The 26,339-nt window shown below is 38.6% G+C and overlaps 2 protein-coding genes across 3 annotated transcripts; both read left to right on the top strand.

Moving 5' to 3' along the window:
* Positions 1-1,861: 1,861 nt before the first annotated feature.
* On the top strand, positions 1,862-26,101 carry Coq9 (ubiquinone biosynthesis protein COQ9, mitochondrial). Its single transcript, XM_065226432.1, has 4 exons — positions 1,862-1,998; positions 16,915-17,570; positions 25,682-25,891; positions 25,955-26,101. The coding sequence occupies exons 1-4, from the start codon at positions 1,947-1,949 to the stop codon at positions 25,991-25,993; spliced, it is 957 nt and encodes a 318-aa protein (XP_065082504.1). The 5' UTR covers positions 1,862-1,946; the 3' UTR covers positions 25,994-26,101.
* Positions 2,306-4,635, top strand: LOC135704863 (glomulin). Of its 2 annotated transcripts, XM_065226377.1 has the most exons (2): positions 2,306-3,067; positions 3,128-4,635. In XM_065226377.1, the coding sequence occupies exons 1-2, from the start codon at positions 2,386-2,388 to the stop codon at positions 4,243-4,245; spliced, it is 1,800 nt and encodes a 599-aa protein (XP_065082449.1). In that variant the 5' UTR covers positions 2,306-2,385; the 3' UTR covers positions 4,246-4,635. The 2 variants fall into 2 exon arrangements, with proteins under 2 accessions (XP_065082449.1, XP_065082450.1); XM_065226378.1 differs by lacking the exon at positions 3,128-4,635 and having other exon boundaries at positions 2,306-3,116.
* Positions 26,102-26,339: the final 238 nt, after the last annotated feature.

Genomic DNA, 26,339 nt, shown 5'->3' with positions numbered 1-26,339 from the left:
CCTATTTTATGATTTCCAAATTCCCCCATTTTTTGACAGTTGCATACATGGTTTGAAATAGAAATTCTATAGAAGGAGAGATGAGCGGAGAGAATGTTTTGAGCCAAATGAATTAATTATATGATTTGAGTTGTAGCTATACTGAAGATCTGAGAGATACCGCTCCTTCAGTGGTAGGAAAATCATTTTTGCAGTATGGAGAATATCAGAAACTCCACGATTTGTGACTAAACATGCTTTCGCAGAAGGAAACAAATAAACGAGTGTTTACCTTATCACCACAGTAATGTACTCGTGCAATTTTTGTGCATCTAAAACTGCCCATAAAGACGATAATGAATAAAAACTGAAAATTTTCATGCATTTCCAAATGGTTTCCTACCATTCCCATACATTCGAAAGTGACTGGCCCTCTGCATGTGGATGATGTCAAAAACAACAAAACATGATTAATTATTAATTTACAGGTAAATCAAGCATGATTGACCGCCCACGGTGAACCAACAGATGATGTTTGGGACTAAAATTCATCCTCAATGTGTAAGAACTGGAGATCTAATATTTAGCAATACCAGCGCCGGTCGTGTCTTAATGCAGGTCAACTAGGGAATGGGAAGGAATGTATTGACATGGTATTCGCTGTGAAGGAAACTGAGAAATCCTCTGCGCTTCCACGAGAAATCACTGGGATGTTGGATGTGGGGAAAGGTTGCACGCACACGCAGGGATCGTTTTTGGTAGAGCGATTATAATACACAAACACACACACACACACGCGCTCGCACTCATCCAATTTCTATTTTTAGATCAGGACCCACACTGTGGTAAGTGATGCGATCGGTGTTAAAGAAGAATTTGTTTTCATTATAATCTAGTGGGTATAGAATAAGGCAAAGTGAAAAATTGCAAGGAAGGGGACGGGCCTGGGATTGAACTCCCGACCTTTTGCTTAGTAAAACGCTGTCCAGACTGGAGAGTTATAACATGTTGTCAAATAATTGCAACACAGAAACCACCATCAAGATAGCGCTATAACATGTTATAACTCTGTAGTCTGAACGTAGCATAAGCAGAAACGGTAACCACTGAGCTACCGAGCCTCCTCAATTATTAAGTTACAGCACTTTACAGGTAAATCGAATCAAAAGTAAAAGTCATGTGAAATGCTAAGTTTGAGCAAGGGTTGCAAGATTATTTAGATGGGGATCCCTGCTGCCGAATTGTATTTTGTTTTCTCCGCCTATCTCTCCCTCTGAGCATTTCTAGTTTGAAAATGGGTATTTTTTTACCCACAAATGGGATTTCACGAAACACCGTGTACTTTTACTGTACACGGTAACCGCAAAATATACACACAGTAAGCGTTTTCGAGGGAAACTGGGACTACCCATGAGTAAAATTTTACGCATTTATGAGTAATTACAACTATAAAAACAAGAAAGTATTCATTTTGAATAACAAATACTCATCAATGGGTAATATTTTTACTCATTTAATGGGTAGTCCCCCCAGTCTCCCTCGAAAATGCTTACTTTTTAGTCATTATTAGGTATTTTGCGGTTACCGTGTAGGGCTTTAGTCCCGTCAGGTTCTGACTCTGACGTTCAAAGCTGCATTACAGGGGAAACATGTCAGAAGGGTATAACTCGAAACGTATACAATGACTTTGAACGTCGATTTCTCTTGAATGACGACACACTCATGGAATCTGACGACACCAGCTTATAGGACAAACATTTCTATCATAATGATTTAGTAAATTTAAGTGGGTGTGTTCTCATTCGTAAGAAACCGACGATCCAAGTTATTGTTTACGTTTTGAGTTAGACCCTTTTCACATGTTCCCCTGATTATTTTTCTTTCATTACCCTCAGCGATAATTTAAGCATTTTTTTGCTGTGATACCGAAAATTAAAAAATATTCTTGTGAGTGCTTGTGCTTAACAATGAATTCACTGTGGAAAATAATTTCGCTGCAGAAGCGCATTAATAGTAAAGGTAATGTACTACAAAAGTCTGAGATAAATTATGAAGTCATAACATTATGAGTTCCGTATTTTGGGTCGGGGGAAAAGAACTGTCAGCTAATTTCACAAGTTTCGCTAATGTTTTGTTGAATATGTTTTATATGGTGTGGATTGTGAAGTTTTTCCCAAACTTATAAAACTTGTCGACTTGGTATAGACATCGTACGAAAGAACTGCGACTGCAATTCGATGTACTTTCGCGAGTGCTGTTATGCACAAAGTTTGGATTTCTTTCACTTGTAGATTATAAGTTTTTTTATTCATAGTGTTGTATTCAGAAGAGCTGCTGTATTTTTCTATTGAAGAATTCTTGTGTATTCAACTTAATCTGTTTCTTCGCTGCGCGTAAACCTAAAATATGAGTTTAGCTAAACTTGTACATGCAAAGCTGAAAGCAGGAGAGTTTAAAGATGTGATTAAGTTATTACGAGATAATAAAAACGAAGCACTGCTGCACATGGAAAGCATGGACATAGTTTCTATTTTGGTTGACAATCTGACAGAAGAGAACCTACGAGATGATTTCAAATTGTTTTCGACATGTGAAAATTTGTTGAAGCTCATCGCTGAAAAATGTGTCCCACAAGAGGTTCTGTTTGAACTATTGCAAAGAGTGGAGCTCACGAAAAACGATGAAATCTTCACTAGCTTGCTGAAGGTGCTACAAGTTGTGCTACTGCGCCTAAACGAAAACAAAGCGCGTTCTCTAGAATGGAGCATGAACTCAATATTCTCGTATATAGAAGCAATTGGACTTCCTGACTATATGACCAATATTGGATCAGAAGAAGAAAAACTACTGGAATGTGATGAGACCATTCGGCGGATCCTGCAGCTGTATATGACAGTTATCCTATTTTTGGAACCGATTGTCAAGGCTTTTCATAAAGAGAAAAATAATATTTTCGAAGTCACAGGAATTACACGAAAAAACGTTGTCATCAGCTTCATTCTTCAGCTGATGGGTAAACCATTGGTGTACTTAAATCTTCATCACCCAACGTCGCGCGTATATGAGGATAGTATACTTGCCAAAGCAGGTGAGAGATTTCGGTAAATTATGAATACCAAATAGGCACCTAATCATGTTTTATTCAAAGGTTTTAAGACGTATAGCCGGCAAGTTGCGGAAGAATTGGCATCAGCGTTATCTAAATTACTTGGTGATCCCTATCGGCTATTGCAATATGGTGAAAGACGATTGCGTTGGCCACCGAAAAAACGCCGTCAATCGGAAGGTGTCTTCGAAGAAACATCACTGAATATCTTCATGAATGAAGAGAAATGCCCTCTGCTCTCCTTGGGAATGTACCATTATTTGCTAATCGGAGAAGATCTTCTACCGCATACTGCTCCAACTGTCTACTCGCGTCATTATGTCTTCGAAATGTGCTTATATTATTGTACTGAATTAATGGGCCATGATCAAACTGTTGTACATTACAAAGGCATCTTGTTGGCTAAACAATTGCTGAGAATTATGGGTGCTGAAAAGCTGTCCTCCGAAAATTTAGATGTTGCAATTCATCAAAAGTTCTGCAAAGCCTTGTCAAAATTGATTGTTTACTCGTCTATCGAAAGAAACCGTAAGGAAGGCACATTTCTCCTTCGGGATTATATCTACCAATTTGACCCAAAAGGCAGATATTTGGTGATTGCAAACCTCTTTCAGTCGATAGAACACAGTGGACTTCACTCATACGTTGCAACAATTTACAAAGACCTGATACACAAGGAACTAACTAATGGCATTTCCAGTGAATGGTACGTTGGAGCACCATTTAAGCATTTACTGCTGAAGGAAATCTGCGTTCTGAATAAGGGAATCGAAACAGACCTCGTTGAAAATGCGGATACTGTGATATCTGGCCTCAACATCTTGAGATTTCTTCTGATTCGTGATAAAAACAACCAAACGTCAATATGGGACTGTATTGAAGAAATCGAAGACAGCTTTTTGAAACCTTTGAGGAAATCTATCGATTTAGCAAGAGCTCATTTCAAGCAAGAACGATCTGTTGTAGAGCAAGACTCTGTAGACATCCAAAAGCCGGATTTTGACCTTACCATCGGGGTTCTAAATGGAGAGCAATTCCCTGAATTGAGCAAGGATAAAAAGCTGGAAATGCTCACACAAGCATTGAACACATTCGATTTGATGGACTGCCTTCTCGCCAGAGTTGTTGAATGCGCAGGTTCAAAACCTCAGTGTAATTAATGTATATCAGCAGGAGAATAAATTTTAATAAATAACTGGATTCTTTTTTGCATTTCCCTCTATCCTCCTCTAACCACTCTTCCAGCAACTGATCTTCGTACCTTGATGTTGATGCTGTTGTTTCTGATACAGGTAATTGTTTCAGTCGGTAATTGGTTGATTTAGATGTTTAAAATAGTTTGTTTTTTGTTCTGAATGTGTTCAACATGGGAAACCCGGAATCTTCAGAGAATTTTATTTTACCACAAAGAATTTTTATCAACCAAATGTTTAGGAATACAACATATTTAAGTACCGTGACATGCTCTATAACCGTGAGGTTAAGAACGCTTCATGTTTAAATCAGTTAGCAAACAATAAATGTGCAGTTATTTATGTTTCTTTAAGCGTCATATGATTGTATACTGTATACAATTTGCCAGAAAAGTTTGATTTGCAATTTTTACAACCTAAAAAATAATAAAAAGTGTAACGTTTAAATATACGCTTGTGTCTAATACCGCGCACTTGAAGGGTGACACGTTCATGGTTACATAATGAGTATATTTTCTACCCACTAATGGGTAAAAAAATACTTGGATATTTTATCGTCTCATTTCATTTCATTTAGAAATTTCTAATCCTTCCATTGACGTTAAAACTCTTGCTGACAATCTATCGTATCTTTGTGGGATCCTGAAGCATACTGTTCTAGAACCTACTGGGTAGTCGTAAAGTACATAAAACAACACGTTACCAAGTAGCTTGCCATAAGAACAAACGAATGTTCACATCTGTTAAAAGGACAAGGCAGGTTAAAGAAGCAATTCACCACATTTCCGTTATCATACTGCAGAACCCATAGGCTCACGACATGATTCAAAACGAAAAAGAATATAGGTACAGAGAAGATTTGTACCTTCAAATATGACAAACTGTATTTTCCTGTGAAGGTAAACAAAAAGTGACGACTTTCAGCTTTAAAGTTCAAAACTTCGATGACCGAATCAATTCAATATTGGACAGTACACTCGGTTCTCATTTTGCGGTCAAAACTGATGAAAAACTATGGACTTGAACAAATACTTTTTTTTAACTAGTTCGTTTATTTGGGAGGCTCAATGGCGTTAGCTTTACGGAGCCGATAGTTCCTTGTTCTTTGTTTGTAACAAAATTCACTAAATTATATGTTTAGTAGGAGTTGGGCCGAATACTCGCGGCTTACTCAAGGTTAGAGAGGTACATTGTCGAAGGATAGGATCAGGGGAGGAGTTTGGAGGTAAGGTTTCGTTGTCTCATCAGAGCGTTGTCGCCAGTATGAATGGTAGTGCGGTTCTAGTTTCGTCTGGAGTTCGACCGGCTATGGTGACCAGTGGGCGACGATGAGACTCATCGAGACGGGGGGACAAGACAAACAAAAACTATTAAAGAGAGACAAAAGACAAAGGAATTAAATTCTTATACTGGACATTTGAAGAAACACATAAACCGACTGCATATAGCAGATATCGCGAGTTCCCAACACGTTTCTGATAGGAACATAGGGTTGTCTTCCTTGGGCCTCAAGGGTATTTAAAAGTTGCTTTCTGGCGGCGTCATTATCCGTACATTGCCAAACTGCGTGATCGATGTCATCGTAACCGTTTCCACACCGACAGATGTTGCTGTCTACGAGGTTTATTCTATTGAGATGAGCATCTAGCGAGTAGTGGTTGGACATAAGTCTACTCATCACGCGAATGAAGTCACGACTTAAGTCCAAGCCTTTAAACCACACTCTCGAAGAAACATTAGGAATAATTGAATGTAACCACCGTCCAAGATTTCCATTGTCCCAATCGGTTTGCCAACTCGAAAGGGTACTCTGACGCACTAAATGGTAAAATTCATCGTGTAAAATTTGCCTGTCATAAAATTCGCCTTCCTGCGCGTCCACCTTTGCGAGAGAGTCCGCCTTCTCATTGCCTGGGATTGAGCAATGTGAGGGGACCCATACAAAGGTAATCATATATGATTTTTCGACCAGCACACTCATCTGCTCCCTTACCTTTGAAAGGAAATAAGATGAGTGCCTACTTGGTTTCATCGACCGAATAGCCTCAATCGAACTGAGACTATCCGAGAAGATGAAGTAATGGTCTGCGGGCATGTTGAAAATCATCCCCAATGCGAAGTTGATTGCTGCCAGCTCAGCAACAAAAACGGAATAAGGTTCCTGGAGTTTGCGGAAGGCGCTAGAGTTTTCATTGAAGACACCGAAGCCAGTGGATCCACTGAGACGAGACCCGTCTTTAAAATATCTGTTTACGAAATTGACGTGTTGGTACTTTTCAGTAAAAATACGCGGGATAATAATAGTTCGAAGTTGATCTGGAATCCCGTTAATCATTTGTTTAATGGACAGATCATATTCAATCGAGGAACTGCGATTGGTGAAGTAAGCACGGTCTGGAGTATAACAAGGTAGACACATATCCGACAATATGTAGTGGTGGTAGATTCTCATAAATCGAGATTGTGTGTTCAGCCCGAGGTTCAGCCCAAGAATTTCTTCAAAATTTGCAATTATAAGTGTGTTCGTCACTCCGCATTTGATTAGTATTCTGAGAGAGAGCTCCCAGAAACGGTAAGGGAGGGGTGTTACTCCTGCCAGAACCTCGAGACTCATGTTATGCGTTGAGTGCATACAGTCAAGAGCAATACGCAGACAACGGTATTGAATTCGTTCCAATTTTATTAGGTGACATTTTCTTGCCGAGAGAACCCCACCATGTGCCCAAATTGAACGGAGAAAGTTGATCATCTGCTGACATTTTTGCTTCAAATACGTAATATGGGTATTCCAAGTGCACTTTGAATCAAACCAGACTCCAAGGTAGTTGAAAGACAATGATTGAGTAATGTTTCTGCCCAAAAGAATAAGATGCATTTGGGCTGGGTACCGCTTTCGAGTATACACTACCAGTTCAGTTTTCTGCGGCGAGAATTCGATCCCTAGATTCCTAGCCCAAGAAGACAAGTTATCTAAGTCTTGTCCACATCTGTGCAGATTGTCTGACAGAATTTCAATGGAAACTGAATCAAAAGCCCCTTAATGTCCAAGAATACTGAAGCCAATTTTTCCTTGTGCGCAAAGGCCAGTTGAATATCTGTGGAAAGCAGCGCTAGACAATCGTTTGTTCTTTTGCTCTTGCGGAACCCAAACTGTGTATTTGATAGCAAGTTATTTGTTTCGACCCACTGATCGAGTCTCCGAAGGATCATTTTCTCCAACAATTTCCTAATGCACGAAAGCATAGCAATCGGACGGTATGAGTTATGGTCAGACGCTGGTTTGCCAGGTTGTCGAATGGCTATTACTTTGACCTGTCTCCATTCAGGCGGTATAATGTTGTTTTTTAGTAAGGAATTGAATAAGTCTAGCAAGCGTCTTTTAGCGATATCTGGGAGATTTTTCAGAAGATTGAATTTAATCATATCGCTTCCCGGTGAGGAGTTGTTCGATGAAAGAAGAGCCATAGAGACTTCCAGCATTGTGAATGATCTATCCAGAGAGCTGCCGCTCGGAGACGCTTGTCGAAGAATGTGTTGTGCTGGAACTGAGTCCGGACAGACCTTTTTAGCGAAATCGAATATCCATCGGTTGGAGTATTCTTCACTCTCATTAGAAGATGAGCGGTTACGCATGTTACGAGCCACCCTCCATAAGGTGGTCATTGAGGTTTCTCGTGAGAGTCCCTCGACGAAATTGTGCCAATAACCGCGTTTTTTTGCTTTGATTAATTGTTTCAGCTTTGTTTCAAGCTTTGAATATTCCTCGAAGTATGTGGAGGTTTTGTGTCTACGAAAAGCTTTTTTTTTTTTTGTAAGGTTTGTTTTTTTCCGTCGATCTTGTTTTCCGTGCTGAGCACCAATGCTACCGACGTGCCAGGAAGGCAGCTCCCACACCTGGACCCTACCTATCGACCCATCAACTCATGAACCGGGGACCAACGGCTTTACTTCCCATCCGAAGGAAGGCGTGATCAGAGATGTTATGCCTCAGAACATCCCGGCGGCGCCGACTGGTATTGAACCCAGGCCTGCTGGGGTGAGAGGTAATCACGCTTACCACTACACCACCGGCGCCGTTACGAAAAGCTTTGAAAGCATCAGATTTTTCTACATACAATTTAGAATGCACAAATTGTATGTAGAAAAATCTGATGCTTTCAAAGCTTTTCGTCCCATCCAGGTGTGGCTGGTCTCCTTTTGAAAGGCGCACTTGGAACTTTTCTTTTTTGTGCTTCCAGTGTACTTTTGTAAATCAAATCGGCGAGGAATCGATATTCTTCCAATGGTGGAGCGTATCTATTGATTCGGCACCGATTGTCACCGCCGTTGCATATTTATGCCAATCTATGTTCCTTGTAAGATCAAATAGAACTCGAGATGGTTCTGCAGAGTGAGGGGCACACTTAATTGAAATGATGATTGGCAAATGATCGCTACCATTAGGATCATTGATAACCTTCCACAGACAATCCAATGATAGCGATCTTGAACACAAAGATATGTCGAGTCGGCTTTCTCGAGCCGGAGGTTTTGCTATACGTGTCGCTTCACCAGTGTTCAAAATAGTCAAGTTGAAATCGTCGCATAAATCGTAAAAAATAGCCGCTCTATTGTCGTCATATAGATCGCCCCACCCAGTACCATGGGAGTTCATATCACCCAGAATTAATACTGGGGATGGAAGAATCGAAACTAGATTCCAGAGTTGACTACGGCTAATGGAGGTTCTTGGTGGAACGTATACTGAAGCTATGCAAAGATCTTTGTTCTTCACATTTATTTGGCAAGCAACGATTTCGACGCCGGATAGAGCAGGAAGGGGAATTTTGTAGAAAGGGTAGCACTTTTTGATCCCTAAAAGTACTCCTCCATAAGAATCGTTTCTATCCAGGCGTATAATGTTAAAATCGTGGAAGTTGAGTTCTTTATCGGAAGAAAGCCATGTTTCACAGAGAGCAAATATATCACAGTCAGAATTGTGAAGTAAAAATTTGAACGAGTCTAGTTTAGGCACTAGACTACGGCAGTTCCACTGTAGCACAGTGATCATATCTTCGACCTCGTTCGACGAATTATCCATCGAAAGATATGATTGATGCAAGGAGGGGCCATGAAACAGTCAATTGCTTAAGATATGATTCTAATGTTGGAAGCAAGGCAGAAACTAAGCTTCTAAGAGGGTCTTGTATGTTGAACATATTTAAAATGAATTCCACAATGTCCGAAAAAGCTAGCAAACCTCGCTCGGACTTGGATTTCTTTTGAGAAGTTTGAGGAGCAACTTTATTATTTTTCTTATCTTTTTTGGGCAATGGTGGAAAATTCCTGCTGCATCCAGGGATTGGTTCAGCAGGAGCCTTCGGTTTCGTTTTTTCATCCCCATTACCCTGGGAATTTGCCAATCTTCTGGAGGTGACTTTAGTTTTCTTACGGCGCACTTTCGGGGAGGGGCATTTTCTTTTTGAGGATCCGTCCATTTTTGAAGGTGCGTGTACCACCGTAGAATCACCTTCATCGGATGAGTCAGAGTCCGATTCTTCAGCTGACAAAATCGAAAATTGGTTTGCATCTTGGACGACTGATGCAGCCTTCACCATTTGAGCATATGTCTGCTTGGAGCGTCCTGAGATTGAACGCTGCACTTTATCGGAGTGCTGCTTGTACATCGGGCACTCCTGCAAGGGGTGAGGATTCTCGCCACAGTACGCGCATTTTACTGATTCTTTGTGGCAAGAATCCTCTTTGTGGCAAGAATCCTCTTTGTGGTTTTCACCACATTTGCCATAACGAGTTTTGTTGCCGCAATGGCTGGCCGAGTGTCCTAGCCTTTTGCAGTTGGTACAGTTATAAACCCTCTGTACAAACAATCGCACCGGAAAAAAATCACCATCAACTTTGACAAAGTTTGGGAGAACTGAACCAGCGAAAGTCACCCGAAACGAGTCTGAATGCTGACAAACTTTCTTGCCATCTTGTAAAGACACTGAATGCAGTTGCCTAACATCCAGTATCTTTACAAGCTCGCTTGTGACTTTTCTGTTTTTAAAACAACCCGAGGCACGTTTCAAGTCCTTGACAGACAGACTCGCGTCGGAGACCATGCCTTCTATCTCCACATCTCGAGAAGGGATGTAGATGTTGTACTCAACACTAAACAACTCGTGATCAGCAATTTTATTTGCTACATCATAATTCGGTGCTTCTACACGCAGTTTGTTGAGTTGAATCTCTCCTTATGTACCAAGATTACCGGATACTTACGCAGCAAGTCTCTCGAAATATCGATTTTTAGACCGAAAAAAGACAACCCATGGTCCTTTCGAAAGTGGTTGGTAATACCTGGTTCGCGCAACGTTGGCATCGGAAGATGCCATAAGTGTTGCGCAAAAGCGGTGCGCAACCGCTTAAGAAGGAAAAAATAAAAACCTTCTTCAATTTATTAATTTTAATTACTAGTAATTAAATTTTTTGCACGGCGTACAAGCAAATTAAAGCGAAAAAAAACTTATATCTAGTTGCAACAAGTTGTCTCACTATGAACCATACTCCCTTACCAGGGGTGAGAGACAGAGCCACGCGCCACGAGGCAAAACAAAACTACAATAGGGAGGCAATGGACTTGCAAAATGTATTGTCTAATACTTATGCCGGTTGTGTAAACAACCTATCAGTCGGTGCAGCTAGGTATTCCGTTTGCTGCTGCTACGCTGCGGCTATTGACGGAGATGATGCGATGATGATGGTGATGATTTGATGATGATCGATCACTGGGGTAAAGGTGAACAGTTTATACGTAAGACTCAGCTTACGATAGCTGCTTCCGAAAACCGTGCGCGGTTCACCTGAACACTTTTCTCTTAACAACGATAGCGATGGAAACGCGGTAAAAAACGAGTGTCGTATGAAGAGACCAGGACGCTGTTAACTGGCTCAGCGCTCGATACGGAATGAACAAATACTTCGTCCACATTTATTTATTCAATTTATAAGAATCCATTTGAAAATGGGTATTTGTTACCCATTTTACGGTACACATAATTTAAGAAAATGGGTAAAAACACTATTGACAGACCTCCCATTTACCCATTAATGAGCAAACCATAGTAAATGGGTTTTCGCGAAACACCGTGTATGGTGGTAAGGGCCCATGCATTAATTATGTCACGCTAAATCGAGGAGAAATTTACCCCCATCCCCCTATCGTGACGTTTTTCCTGTACCTAATGCATTGCTTGTCTCAAAATCTTAGTCCCCCCCCCCTAGAGCGTGACATAATATATGCATCAACTCTAAGCTCCAACCGATATTCTCCTCGGATTAAATCCCGATCAAGAATATCCGACTGCTTTGATGTTGACGTCAGAGTTAATCAACACGACTCATACCACACATAATGTAGATCATCCAAACAGGGACGCTATTAATAGTTAATCCGAGTTGGAGCTTACCGCCATTTTTTTCCTCAGTTCGGGACATAACACTACTGCGAACAGTAATTTGATCTATTGTAGTATATCCCGTGTCCTTAGTTTAGTGCATGTTATTTTACTCCATCACTATTGAGAAATGATGAAGTATTCGGTTTTGACACAGTTGTCATTCTTGCCTTCATCGCAAGGAATGGATTCTAATTGAAATGGCCCGCTATTTATACCCTTCGGAGTGTTGGAACCCCCTCCAATGGGGACGGCTTTACTTCCCTTCCGAAGGAAGGCGTGATCAGAGATATTATGCCTCAGAGCATCCCGGCGGCGCCGACTGGGATTGAGAGGCCTGCTGAGGTGAGAGGTCAAAAGTAAGTAAAAGTGAATTGGCCGTTGGATACTTTTTTCTAACCGTGTACACCACCGGCGCCGCTGATATGTTGTCTTAAGCAAGTTACAAACGCAATGCAACGCAATCAATATTTTGTTTTTTTTACGTGTGTAACCAGTTGTTGAATTTGTCATACATCAGTAAAGATGACTCATATGCTAACGTTTGGGATAATTAAAAATCAATATTTAAACAAATATTCAAGTTTATTGTCAAACCCACGGTATTAGGCGCTGCGCGGAATTAGGGCAGCTCTTTCTGATCAAAACTGGAGAAAAATGTATTCAAATCTCTAATAAGGACAAATTCCCAAAGGCTTGGTACTTTACTTAAATCTTTGGTTATTATTAGTTAGGTAGGTTCCGATTCTACACGTTGTAGTTTCATTTTTATACCTGTGATCTTGAAATTTTTACCTAGGGGATGAGTGCTTAAGGGGGTTAGGTTTTTGATAAGTCTTTAGTGGGAATGACACTGCACATTGTAGTCAAAATACGTATCTGTCATGAATACCAAAATTAATTAAGTGGAATTCAATGGAAGATATCCCTTTTTGCTGTTTTTATTTCATTACTTCAATATCCAAATTTATCTTCCTCGTTATTTCATTCGGTGGACATAATAATTATGGAGTGGATTTATCTTGAGATCTTCTTCTTCTTCTTCTTCTTCTTCGCATTTCAAGTTTATTGCTTATCGCATATTGGCTTCTTGAGTGCTCTCAACTTAGTGTTCTAAATGCTCTTCCACATTGTAGCTGCGCTTTAACCGACTGAGCTAAGTTAGGACAGTTATCTTTAGTAACAACATAAATTCTTTTGTTTTTAATATTCTGGAACATGGATAATTTCCACAGATTTTGAACTTAGACTATTTTTTTAAATCTTCTACCTAATGAAATCAAATCAGACATTTACAAGAACCTGGAATGAAAATAAATATTCAAACTTCGAACAGAACCCAGATTTCAAATAAATTCAAAGAATTTCCTGGATTAAAAGGTAAATATGAAAGGATGAATTTTTAGGGAAAGATTTCAAACAAATTCCTGGAATTCTCGGGGTTTGGGTATTTTCTGGGGTTTGTGCACTGGCTTTTGCAGATTTTACCTGGATCTTATTTCGAGCCTAACCCAGATAAACAAAAACAGACACTCGCACTGCACCAGGTTTCTCCTATTGATCAACATAAAATTATCAAACTGTATCTCCCGTTTATTCCACACGCCAATGCAGGTATTTTGTTCCGGTACATTTCACAGGTGTTTGTTTCCTAACGACAAAATGATGCTGCTCCTTGTTGTGGTGGATAACTTTACTTCCGACTGCAATATACGAATAAAACAGATTATTTTGAAATGAAAATATTCTGCGGATTTATTTTCACCTCGAACCTCGCGAAAAAGCGTTAAAACGACGTGAGAAAATAAAGCATAGTGGAAATGGTGATTTGCTTTTGTTTACAAATGGCTTCCATTAAAACTTTCGGATGTAAAAAGAATACCAGGAACATGCTATTTAAACCGTAAAATATTGTCAGCAAAAAATTGTCGGTGCGCAGCTTTCTATTCTACTACAAATGCGGTTAAAAAACCATCAAAGAAAATGGTTTGTGTCTACAATCGCATGCCACATGGTAGATTCAAACATTTTAACGATTACTATCAACCGAAAATCTCAACTACGATTAATCGTTAAAAATACTATATACTTTCTTACTAATGCTTGCTACTTTCTACTGAAATGCGGTAAATACAATTAGAATTGTTGTAATTTCAACTATTTTATGACACAGTTTTCTTGCATTAATTCCTACACAATCATGCTCAGTGTAAATATGAAAGGATGATTTTTTAGGGAAGCGAAACGTAAGGTGAAAGTAGTTCTGGTTCTGAGTAGAATTCCAAGGGAATCCTGAGTAGAGTTAAAAGCAATTTTCAAGAGAATTCTGTGGCGCATTTCAAAGCAACTCCAAAGAAAGTTCTGATTAAAACTGCAAAGTAATTTTGAGGAGACTATTCTAAGGGATTTTTAAGGATAAATGAAAGTAAATTCTGAGGAAAACTCCAAGGTACTTGTAAGTAGAATTCCAAGAGAGAAAGGAGAATCCAAAGGAAATCCTGAAAAGAATTCAGCAGTTTCATTTCAATGAGATCTCAGCAAACAGTTCAGTTTTTTTTCAATGTCACTTTTGCTGAGATCTCAGTGAAACTTACTTTTGCCGAGATTTGCACAACCGAGCTCGGTAGAAAAACGAAATGTGTGTGAATAATTCCACAAGCATTCTTAGGAGTATTTCAAAAGAAGTTCTACATCTATTTCCAGAAAATAAAGTTCCAAGTTGATTCAAACACAGAAAGTTTACCGATATCTCAGAAGGAAAATGAAATTATGAAACTTTGAAGTTATTTTAATTTAATACCTCATGCTTAGAAAAGTTCTCTTGATTCTGGATTAAGAAAAACCTTTAATAGGCGAAATGGTTGTAATGTGTGTGTGTGTGTGTTTTTTTGGCAAGGAGGAAACCTTCAAAAGGCCATCATCTGAAATCAGCTGAAATGTTCAGTAAATCATTGTGTGCATTTGTGCATTTTTACTGAACATTTCAGCTGATTTCATGGTACTTATTAACCTTTCTACAGCAGCTTTTCCGATGATATATGGTACAATTACACTTCAAAATGGTGCAAAGCGGTGCATACTAAGGAGCATTTTCAAATGCTTAATGTACAGTTTTCTCTATTTTAGGGAGCGTACTTTAAATATTTACTGAGCATTTTACGATTTTTAACGTATTTTGATCGTATCTCAATCATTTAAGGAGCAACCCGATCTATTTTAAGTAGATTTTTTTTACTTATTAAGGAACATCGTCATTGTTTATTTTTTTTTCTTTTTTTTTTTACAATTATGCATAGAATTTGCAATGTAAAATTAGACGAAATACTATATACCTACGTTGTATTCGGGGTACTCGTACACAACGTATATTCGTTATAGGTCAGTAGTAAAAGAAAGGGTATATAGCAAAAACATTGGTCAAGACGTTTTTGGCGTTTAATTATCTTTCTCTATCCAGCACACAGGGATGAATGTATGGTTTTTTCCCCACTAATCTGTTTCCCTCTTGCTCGCACTCCTTCAATTTAAATGGTGCGTTAGTGTGCACTGATTAAACGCTCTATAACTTGAGCAAAGACTACCAAAGGATGTTTAATCAACGCATCGAGCCTGACCGGACTTGGTCAGCAGGTTGTCATACAGCTTTCTAGCACGGGTTCTAGCTACGGTTATCTGCTTGAGTGATCGATTTGGTTGCCTAAATACTGGCGCGGTATGCCTGTAAGCATTCGGCATCTTACATTATACGAGGGGCACGCAATAAAAATAACCGGTGCGTTGAAGTTAAAATGCAATCAAAGGTACTTAAAACAATTAATGACAATAGGTAATGAAATTAATTTAATTACAGCCATTGCCTACGTCGGAGTTCAAGATTATTGCGTGCCCCTAGTATTTTTACTCAAATTTCGATCGGACACACCTGGGTTGTAGCGGCGTCGGTGGTGTAGTGGTAAGCGTGATTACTTCTCACCCCAGCAGGCCTGGGTTCAATCCCAGTCGGCGCCGCTGGGATGTTCTGAGGCATAACATCTCTGATCACGCCTTCCTTCGGAAGGGAAGTAAAGCCGTTGGTCCCCGGTTCATGAGTTGATGGGTCGATAGGTAGGGTCCAGGTGTGGAAGCTGCCTTCCTGGCGTCGGTAGCATTGGTGCTAAGCACGGAAAACAAGATCGACGGAAAGCAATTCAAGGAAAAAAAAACACCTGGGTTGCTTCTGATGGACCTCACGACCTTTCCCTGGAGCTGATGGATGGCTGTTCGAATCCGGCGTTTACTTTGAGGCTTCCGATTCGTCATCAAGGTTTCCTGTACGTTTTGAGCACGCGCCATACAGTGTTTTTAGGGAAATTCTCGGGGAAATTCAACACTTGGACAGCTTGGACGCGGACCACAATGGGTTTTCCAGGTGACTGCGCACGATTTTTTTTTCTACGCTCCTTTTGCATGGTGACTGTCTTGAAAATAAAAGCGTTTTATGAATTGAAAAAATACACTGTTAATGTTAGCAAATATACTTCAAAAGCTTGCAAAAACGTCCACAAGGAGCGTTGTAATAGCAAGAGTTTGTTCCATTACTAACCACCATGAACCATGGTTTAGATTAAGGTTATATTTATTGATATCATAAGTCATACCTATGATTTCCGGTGAAAATGTGACGTGCTCATTGCAAGACAGTCTACACACTAATATTATTCACAGATTTCTGTGAAATTTTACCGAAATATCAAAGCTGAACCACAGACAAACAGACATAATTCTTGCAAGCTATTCATCGAACATGCTTTTAACGGTCAATTTAAAAGTATCATAGTTGGTAGTACCGCCACCTGTAGCGCGCATAGTCAATTCCCTTGCATTTGACGTTTACACACTACCGCCATCTGTTCAGCGTACTACCCACACAGTGTACTCAACAGATGGCGGTAATGTTTTAGCGACGATGTTTTACTGTGAGAAATGTTCAATGTGTTATGTCTGTTTGTCTGTGGCTGAACGTTCGGAGATTTTGCACAAACTTCGAACAAAAAACTCCGAACTGTTTACCGAACGTTCAGCTGTTGAGATTTCACTGGTCATTCACTACAATCAGCCAAGAGTAATGCTCAAACACTGTTGTATGATCGAACGTGTTTGTTTTATCTATTTCAACGTTCAAATCTGCTTTTATACTATAAACCCTTTTCTTTTATTACAGGTATCATATTACGATCCGTTTGCTCCTATCTTCGAGTATGCCGTGGGAACTACAACCTAGATTTTAAACCCAGCATTGGTTATCAATGTATTCAAAGTGAAATGTGCAGCACCTCCGCCTCCCAGCCACGGGAGAGTTTTGATGATTTTCGAGCTCGAGAAGAGCAAAAAGAAAAAGAAGCGTTACACCAAAATTCACCGAACAACAATAACAAAAAACAAGAAGACCAAGACGATGAAAAAGTCTTAGCTATAAAGGAATCGATTATGAATGCAGCTCTAGGTTTTGTTCTTACCCATGGCTGGTCCAAACAAGCCATTGCGAAAGGTGCTGAGAGTGTTAATTATCCCAGCGTGGCTAACGGATTATTTCCGCGAGGTGGTATAGAGTTAGTCCAATTTTTCTACAGACAGTGCAACGAAAAACTAGTACAACATTTGAAACAAGAAACTTCCGGGACAGAAAAAGTAATTGATCCTGTATCATTTGCAAGAAAGGCAATTGAAGTGCGATTACGAATGTTGACTCCATACTTGAAACATTGGCCTCAGGCGTTAGGTCTCATGACGCTACCACCAAATGTTCCAACTTCATTGGCAAATGTCCTTACTCTAGTAGATGATATTTGTTATTATGCTGGTGACCGTTCTGTCGATGTATGTATAGGTTTGTTAACCCTCTCCTTCCCACACTGAGGCAAAGACGTAAGAATTCCATAAGAACCACTTATACATTTTCGAGAAAAAGGTTTCTTATGAAAATCATAAGTTATTCATGGAACAGAACTCATAAGTTAGCATATATGAAAAAAAAAATTAAAAAAAATATATACAGGGTGTTTGGTTCCGGGTTTTACATATTTTCAGGGTAGATAGGGCTCCTAAAGTTATGAAAAAATCTCCATGAAACATAGGGTCGGAAATGACTGCTAAGTGAGTTATTCAACATTTTATGTTTTTTTGTATTGCCAACTTTGGTTAGCTATATTTTTTTAATCTTAATGTGGTTTTCTGATTTCAACATACCAAATGAAAGATTAAAGTCTTAGCTATCATTGCTCTTTAGTAAAGAACTCGATTAAAGTTAATTATCATACATTAAAATTGAAAAGTATGTTGAAAGTACCAAAAAAACTGGTGAAATTTCATACATTTTAGTGTTTTTAAGTTGAAAATTTTCATTTCTGTTTATTTAGTTGTTCTACAAAACATGTTCTCCATGCAGTTCCCTAGATTTGTGCCTTTGGTAGTAAATTTGGTAGAATGTTATTGTAGATGTTTAGCTAGATTTTTAACTTTTGATTACCACACATCTCCTGGGCCGAAAGAAAACATAACTGCGGAGATGTTTCGCGGTATCGAATATTGCTCAGTCTCAGCAGAAAACACAACGAGAGACACCGAATTCTGAGAGCGGAAGGGATAGAAGTAGGTAGTGGTAATAATTCGATGTCCCTTTTATTTCATAGCACTCGCAGTTCAGCTGCGGTGCTGTTTCGTTTGTGGAGTGTGGAGCTCCGCTGCTTCTGTATACACACTTAGATTTTTTACAGGAGTTAGTATTTTTACTGGATTTTTGGATTACTGACTCGGTTAAAATTCAAATGACTGTTATTCGTAAAGGTTGGATAAAATCGAAAAATTTTCATCATTACGCGGGGTTAACAGAAGTTAGTCTGTAAATTTTCGTAACACATTTTCTCAACTTTGAATTTCTCACAGATTTTTTAAATTTTACCGAGGAGCTCCGCAATTCAAAAACTCGGTAAAAATTACTGACTCGATAAGTGTGTACTGATGTATGGTTGGTGAAGAGGCTAGCATGTGGAGGGTATTCTCGGGCTAGTGAATGCCACCTATCCCCACTTATAATTCAGTAATACACTATTTATCCATTTCTGTTTGATATGTTTACAAAGTTTGCAAACAGAAATAAGCATTGCAGTGTAGTTACCAATTTTCCATGTCATTGACTTCAGATAACTGTTCAAAATCCCAGATTTTTTATAACGGAATCATGAACAAAAAACCAAAGACCATTATGACAAACGTGATCGGTCTGAAGGGATCTTTACATAGAAATTGTTTTAAGGTGATACGATCCAGAACCTCGGGCTCTGGTTCCACTTCGCTGAGCTGCGAGTGCTATGAAATAAAAGGGACATCGAATTATTACCACTACCTACTTCTATCCCTTCCGCTCTCAGAATTCGCCGATTCGGTGTCTCTCGTTGTGTTTTCTGCTGAGACTGAGCAATATTCGATACCGCGAAACATCTCCGCAGTTATGTTTTCTTTCGGCCCAGGAGATGTGTGGTAATCAAAAGTTAAGAATGTAGCTAAACATCTACAATAACATTCTACCAAATTTTCATGTGCGTAGTCCACTGCAACAGCCGAACGTACGTGACTATAGCGTACTTTATGAAAACGTCACAAGTTTTTATGGCTGTCTTAAATCAATAATTACGAAGAAACCATAAAGCCTACAAGTTTACTACCAAAAGCACAAATCTAGGGAACTGCATGGAACATGTTTTGTAGAACAACTAAATAAACAGAAATGAAAATTTTCAACTTAAAAACACTAAAATGTATGAAATTTCACCAGTTTTTTTGGCACTTTCAACATACTTTTCAATTTTAATGTATGATAATTAACTTTAATCGAGTTCTTTTTCGAAGAACATTGATAGCTAAGACTTTAATCTTACATTTGGTATGTTGAAATTAGAAAACCACATTAAGATTAAAAAATATAGCTAACCAAAGTTGGCAATACAAAAAAACATAAAATGTTGAATAACTCACTTAGCAGTCATTTCCGACCCTATGTTTCATGGGGATTTTTATATAACTTTAGGAGCCCTATCTACCCTGAAAATATGTAAAACCCGGAACCAAACACCCTGTACATACAGCCATTCCATAGCAAAACGATAAAGTGGTTCTCAGAATTTCGTAACAATTGGCAGTTTTGTTCCTTATCGAAAAATATTAGACCCGAATTTTTTTTATTTTCTCATTAGGGTGACCATTTAACTGTTAGGGTGGTCCAAAAAATCGATTTTTTTCTATTTTTTTTTCAAAAATGGCATTTTTTTTTTAAATCATAACTTTTGAACCATTGAACCGATTTGAATGATCAAAATATCAAATAAAAGGTATTAAAAATACTTTTCAGAAATTTTTTTTTTTTTGAAATTGGAGTATTGTATAGAAGAACTTTAATTGTATTTGTTTTTTATGGTTTTCATGGTTTGTAGACAATGCGCGTAACACGCTTTATATTTTTTTTTTGAAAATTTAGGCTTTTCTACACATCATATCAAAAAATCAGCAATGTATTTTTCTTCGTTTTTGAGTTACGATTTTTTGAAATTATCATGTTTAGAAATTTCGATAATTACTCCAATACGACTAGATTACCCTGCGTCTCCATTGATACATATCGAATGTAACATGGTTACATTACTTACTTATTTAAATTTCTGATCCTAGACTACCATGACATTCATAGAAACTTGAATCAAATTTATTGATTGCTTTTGCGTTATGTGTTAATAATAATTACTACAGTGATTCATAGCATAGGAATTCAAATAGAATATATTTATATTAAATCTTATGGTTTCCAACTATTCACATGGCTAGTTTGAAATAAAATTCATTAATTTTTTATTTTTATTTTTTTTATTGTTTGTAGACATAAAACATGCTTAAAGATACTTTCAAAGTTTCACAGTATGTTCTTCTTCTGAGAACGAGAATCGTTTCACAATAATATAATTTTCATTTTCTGGCCTAAAACTATGATATGACTGTGTTCCGGAAATTTGTTTGACATGATTATAACGAGTTTTAAGTTTTCTTTCCATCGCTTTATGATCTGCGTCTGAAAAAAGCCATAGTGCATTTTTGAATCGATTTTAGAAATTGCCCATGTATTAAGGTCTTTAGCAGTTGTAATGAGATGCCCCTGCAAACTTGCTTTAGCAGCATTTCGTTTCAAGACTCCTCCCAAAGCATCACATGGACCTTTACCGTGGCATGTGGCGAAAAAGTTCCACTCCGCGTCTATACCAAAATCCTTTTTCAAATGGCACAAATTAAAAGCTGTCATCTTTTTTTTGTACTGACTGCCTGATCCATCTGAGAAAAAGTGAATTTTCTTAAGGCTGGGTATCTTACTCTTGATGAAATTTATACAATTAACAACGAATAATCGAACTGAAACATGGTTGTGCTTGGTAAACTCCGCGATTGCAGTGAAACTAGTGAACATTAAATCTTTGGTATGATCATCTCTATAATAAATAGCAAATAGATGTATAGTGCACTGTGCGTTTGCCCAGTGAAATCCTTGTACAGCGTCTTGTACAACAAATTAAAAGTTTTCGGAAAAATCACTGATCGCGCACGGGCGGGATCCCTACGTTGTGTTACGGATATAAAATAAAACAACACCGATTGCTTTGCCGTCCTGCCATGGCAGAGGCAGTGAAACTATGATATATATTTATTGTTATCATCGGTATCATTTGTATCTGCTTGTGTGAATGTGTGTATCGCCGGTAGGGTAGGTGTACATATATACGACGTATTGTACAAACATACACCCCCCCAAAACCAACGGTTTTCAATCATGATGTAAGCGAATGTTGGCAAGAGGGTCACTGACATGGTATGATTTCACATCAGCTGGAAGTGACTTTCTATCTTGAAGAGTTTTAAAAATTAATTTAACATTTTGGTGGTAAACACACACACAAACAGTATGTGTGCCACTCGTTCCTGCCAGAATGCAATGCTTAGGGCGGTTACTTGCAAACATTGAAAACCCTATTTTAGTTGCGGGATATTGATCCTTGAAAATGGCATAAACTTCTTGCACAATAAAGAATGATACGGTCAAAATTTGGTCAATATCAACTTGACGTATTTCTTTCAATTTTGCATTTAAAAAACCTGAACACCCCTCATTTTGAAGGTGTGTGTGTGTAGAATGTTGCTCCTATTTTGATTTTGGAATTCACTCTTCAGTTGTCAAAATGCCGTCCAAGCAAGAAGAGCAGCGTATCAAAATTTTGCTCGCGCATCGCGAAAATCCGAGCTACTCGCACGCAAAGTTGGCAAAATCGCTAAAAGTTGCCAAATCAACCGTTACAAATGTAATTAAAGTGTTTGGGGAACGTTTGTCGACAGCCAGGAAGTCTGGATCGGGGGGAAATCGAAAACCGGAAGCCGCTGAGACGACAAAGAGAGTTGCCGGTAGTTTCAAGCGAAACCCTAACCTCTCTCTCCGAGATGCCGCAAATAAGCTGGGTGTATCGTCTACAACCGTGCATCGAGCCAAAAAACGAGCCGGACTATCGACTTACAAGAAGGTAGTGACTCCAAATCGCGATGATAAACAAAATACGACGGCCAAAGCGCGATCCCGGAGGCTGTACACGACGATGCTGACGAAGTTTGACTGCGTGGTAATGGACGACGAAACCTACGTCAAATCCGACTACAAGCAGCTTCCGGGACAGGAGTTTTATACGGCAAAAGGAAGGGGAAAGGTAGCAGATGTTTTCAAGCACATGAAACTGTCAAAGTTCGCAAAGAAATATCTGGTTTGGCAAGCCATCTGTACCTGTGGCTTGAAAAGCAGCATTTTCATAGCTTCCGGGACTGTCAACCAAGAAATTTACGTGAAAGAGTGTTTGAATAAACGTCTGCTGCCTTTCCTGAAGAAACACGGTTGTTCCGTACTGTTTTGGCCGGATTTGGCATCTTGCCATTACGGTAAAAAGGCCATGGAGTGGTACGCCGCCAACAACGTGCAGGTGGTTCCCAAGGACAAGAACCTTCCCAACACGCCAGAGCTCCGCCCAATTGAGAAATACTGGGCTATTGTCAAGCGGAACCTAAAGAAGACCAAAAAAACTGCTAAGGGCGAGCAGCAGTTCAAGGCAAACTGGCTTTCTGCGGCGAAGAAGGTGGACAAGGTGGCTGTACAAAATCTGATGGCAGGGGTCAAGCGTAAGGCCCGGCAATTCGGATTTGGAAAAGCGGAAGCCTAACTGAATATTTTTCCTGAATTTTATACTAATTGAACTTGAAAAAGAAATTTAATTTGATTTTTTAAATAAACGATTTCACCGATTTACACGCGTTTTCCCTTGACCAAATTTTGACCGTATCACCCTTTACTAATCTTCGTTGTATATAAACCTTACCATCAACATTTTTTTGTAATAACATAGTCGTGTTTTCCTGGACAGGCTCGGCTTATTTCGTCACTGGTATAGAAATCACGCAGGAGTGATGAAGTTTCTTCTGCTAAAGACGCCCTGCACAGCTTTCTTCCTGGTGTCGTCATTATCCCCTTGTCTTCCTGTAGTGTTTTGGTCCGATCCGCCATATATTGAGAAACACCGAATTCCTTCGTTATTTTATTTGCTGACCAGCTTCTGGGTAAAGTCGTAAGAATGCGATACTTCTCATTATTATCATGAGTTTCTAGAAACTTTTCCTTGAGTTGCTGAATGATTTCATCATCGTTTGTAGTAGGCACACTGTCAGTACTTCTGATCGATTGTAAACTGGGTGCTTCTAGTGACCCTGAAAATGTAGTAAAAAAAAAACATATTTGACAATACTGTAAACACACTACATTTGAGCCTGACGTTACAATGTTTTCAGATTGCTATAATGTGATGTCATGCTCGTTTGACTCATGACTAGGAATGAAATACATTTTTTTAAATACAATATTCACCTTGGCTGTTGACAGCAGGAACTCCGGATGGTCCAGCGGTGGCCTCTTCGGGTGCGGGTTTATACGGTTTGAGGTATCAATTTCTGCATATGAAGGAACTGCCTTCTAATTTCACTTTTTTCTTCACCGCATGAACTTGAAGAGCTTGGGTAAGATTCCTCTTTAACGCATTTGAAACCCACAAACAACAACAAGAACACTTAAAATTCATCGTTTATAAAACACTGGCTGTACAGAATATCTTTGGATTAACAGAGCTTTTGTTTCCTTACTGATTATTTAACTACTAAATTCATCCTTAAATATACCACCATGCATTGTACCTACGAACGAACACCGTTTTCCGTATGATTTTAGCATGTGCTCTGTCTAGGTAACTATTAACTTGTTGAAGTATTCACTTTGAATAAACAAGCCTAAAAGCAGAAGCAGAAAATCTATATGGATTATGTGACTATGTCAGCTATGTACCACTGGAGACGCAGGGTAATCTAGTCGTATTGGAGTAATGAGCGAAATTTCTAAACATGATAATTTCAAAAAAATCGTAACTCAAAAACGAAGAAAAATACATCGCTGATTTTTTTATATGTTGTGTAGAAAAGTCTAAATAAAAAAAAAAAAAAATCGTGTTACGCCCATTGTCTACAAACCATGAAAACCATAAAAACAAATACAATCAAAGTTCTTCTATACAAAACTCCATTTTCCAAAAAAAAATATATATTTTTTTCTGAAAAGTATTTTTAATAACCTTTCATTTGATATTTTGATCATTCAAATCGATTCAATGGTTCAAAAGTTATGATTTTTTTTAAATGCCATTTTTGGAAAAAAATGAAAAATTTTGGGCCACCTTAACAGGAAAATGGTCACCCTAATAAGAAAAAAAATATATATATATATCTATATATTATATATAAATTGTAGTGGACCGCCATCGAACCCGTTAGGTGTATTAGAATCACTCGTAGTACCTCATATAGTACGATAATCATTCATAAGTCGTGCTTTTTGGATGCTTAACTCATGCCTGTAACATGAAACATAAATGGTCTAGGTCACGGCTTATGGAATTCTTACGATTTTTTTCTTGGTCCGCCTCATGTTTGTCAATCTACCATTAAATAGTCAGTTCTTAGTTGAAGATGCTAATTTCAAATAACAGACTGAAGTGGTAATTTTTATACGATAGATGGAGTAGATGAAAGCATAGAGTTGATAGTTCCGTTAGAGTACGGCAGTGTGAAGATTGTATATAGATATTAGAAAAGCGAGCTAAGGACAACTTTTAAGGAAGGTACAAATCGGTTATTTTCATCTCTCTTTACCAAACTCCCCCTTTGGAGAGGGATGGTGAGGGGTGTCCCCCCCCCCTCCCCGCCACCACTGGCAAAAAGAGATGAAAACCGACCCGCTCAAATACCAACTGTGTGTTTGAAACAGTTCTACCGATTTTTTACCGCACTTCAGTTGTTATTTGAAGGAAGGCATCCAGTCGTAGGTTTTGGAAATTGCAACTATTGTTTACCCCTACCACGATATGTGCTCCTGTCATCGTCGACTTGACGATCTGCAGGGGACACGGGTGGGGTAGGTGCTGCTACTGTACCTTTCGACCATTGACAGTAATTGATGGTATGCTCCCATCCAGAGTTATGTACTTTGCATGTACTGTTATTTGAAATTAGCATCTTCAACTATGTAAATCGTTGACTTCACGTAGAAGTAATACTAAAAACATATAGTCAAAGTCAGTTCTTATTTAAACTTCTTCATGTGCTCATTATTCATTGAGAATTCAACTGAGCAACTATAAGAAGGCAATCAAAATACTATTGATTTTAAACAAAAACTTTTTTGATTGACTCGATGGTTTTAGACTGTATGGAACATCTTTTGTTCTATAACTTTTTTCAAAAAATATATTTTTGCATCTCAAAACAACGAAAATTGGGAATTGTGTGGCAATATTGATGCATTTTTTTCTCTATTCTAGTTCAATTGGTACACTAGGCGCGTTGGACTAGCGAGTATTTACAAAACTACTGAGTTGTACATGTTACAGGATAGTTCGACTGATTTCGAGAAAACTTGGAAATTTTTGGAACGACGTATAGAAGAAGCTAGTTTAGTGCATGATTTTCTGGTAAAATCAGAAGGTGCAACGTCGCACATACAAAATGCCGTTGGTTCAGCTTTTGCCACCGTGAGTATCAATCGAACTACATTGTTTTACTTAACTCAAATATTAAATAAAATTGATTTTCAGGCACGAAATATCCTAGGGCTAAATTTTGAAAGGCGATGATATCAATACCACGCGCGTAATAGAAATACAGGACCTACTCTTAGGAAAGGGTAAGCTTTGATTTTGTTATTCTATGTCGTAGTTCACTTAATAAACAGCGTCAAATGATTCTGAATTCTTTCTATTTATTGTGAAATTTCTAGAATGGTTAGAGGACAAAGGGGCAATTTCATATGGCCACTAGGGTGCGTCAATTTTACAACCCTCTGCTCCTCACTGCTTTTTTTTAACTCTTTATTTGTACCAAATTCAAAACAAATTACATGTAATTATTAGGTTACTAGGTGCTCCAGTTACTACAGTAACTTACCAGCCTTAATTGTTATGATATATATCTACGTGTTTT

The sequence above is a fragment of the Ochlerotatus camptorhynchus genome, unplaced genomic scaffold, assembly GCF_037179485.1.
Source record: "Ochlerotatus camptorhynchus isolate MF236.1 unplaced genomic scaffold, CSIRO-AGI_Acam_v1.1 ptg000250l, whole genome shotgun sequence".
NCBI classification, from domain to species: domain Eukaryota; kingdom Metazoa; phylum Arthropoda; class Insecta; order Diptera; family Culicidae; genus Ochlerotatus; species Ochlerotatus camptorhynchus.
Note: the sequence above shows the minus strand (reverse complement) of the source record. Positions and strands in the feature narration are given on the sequence as shown.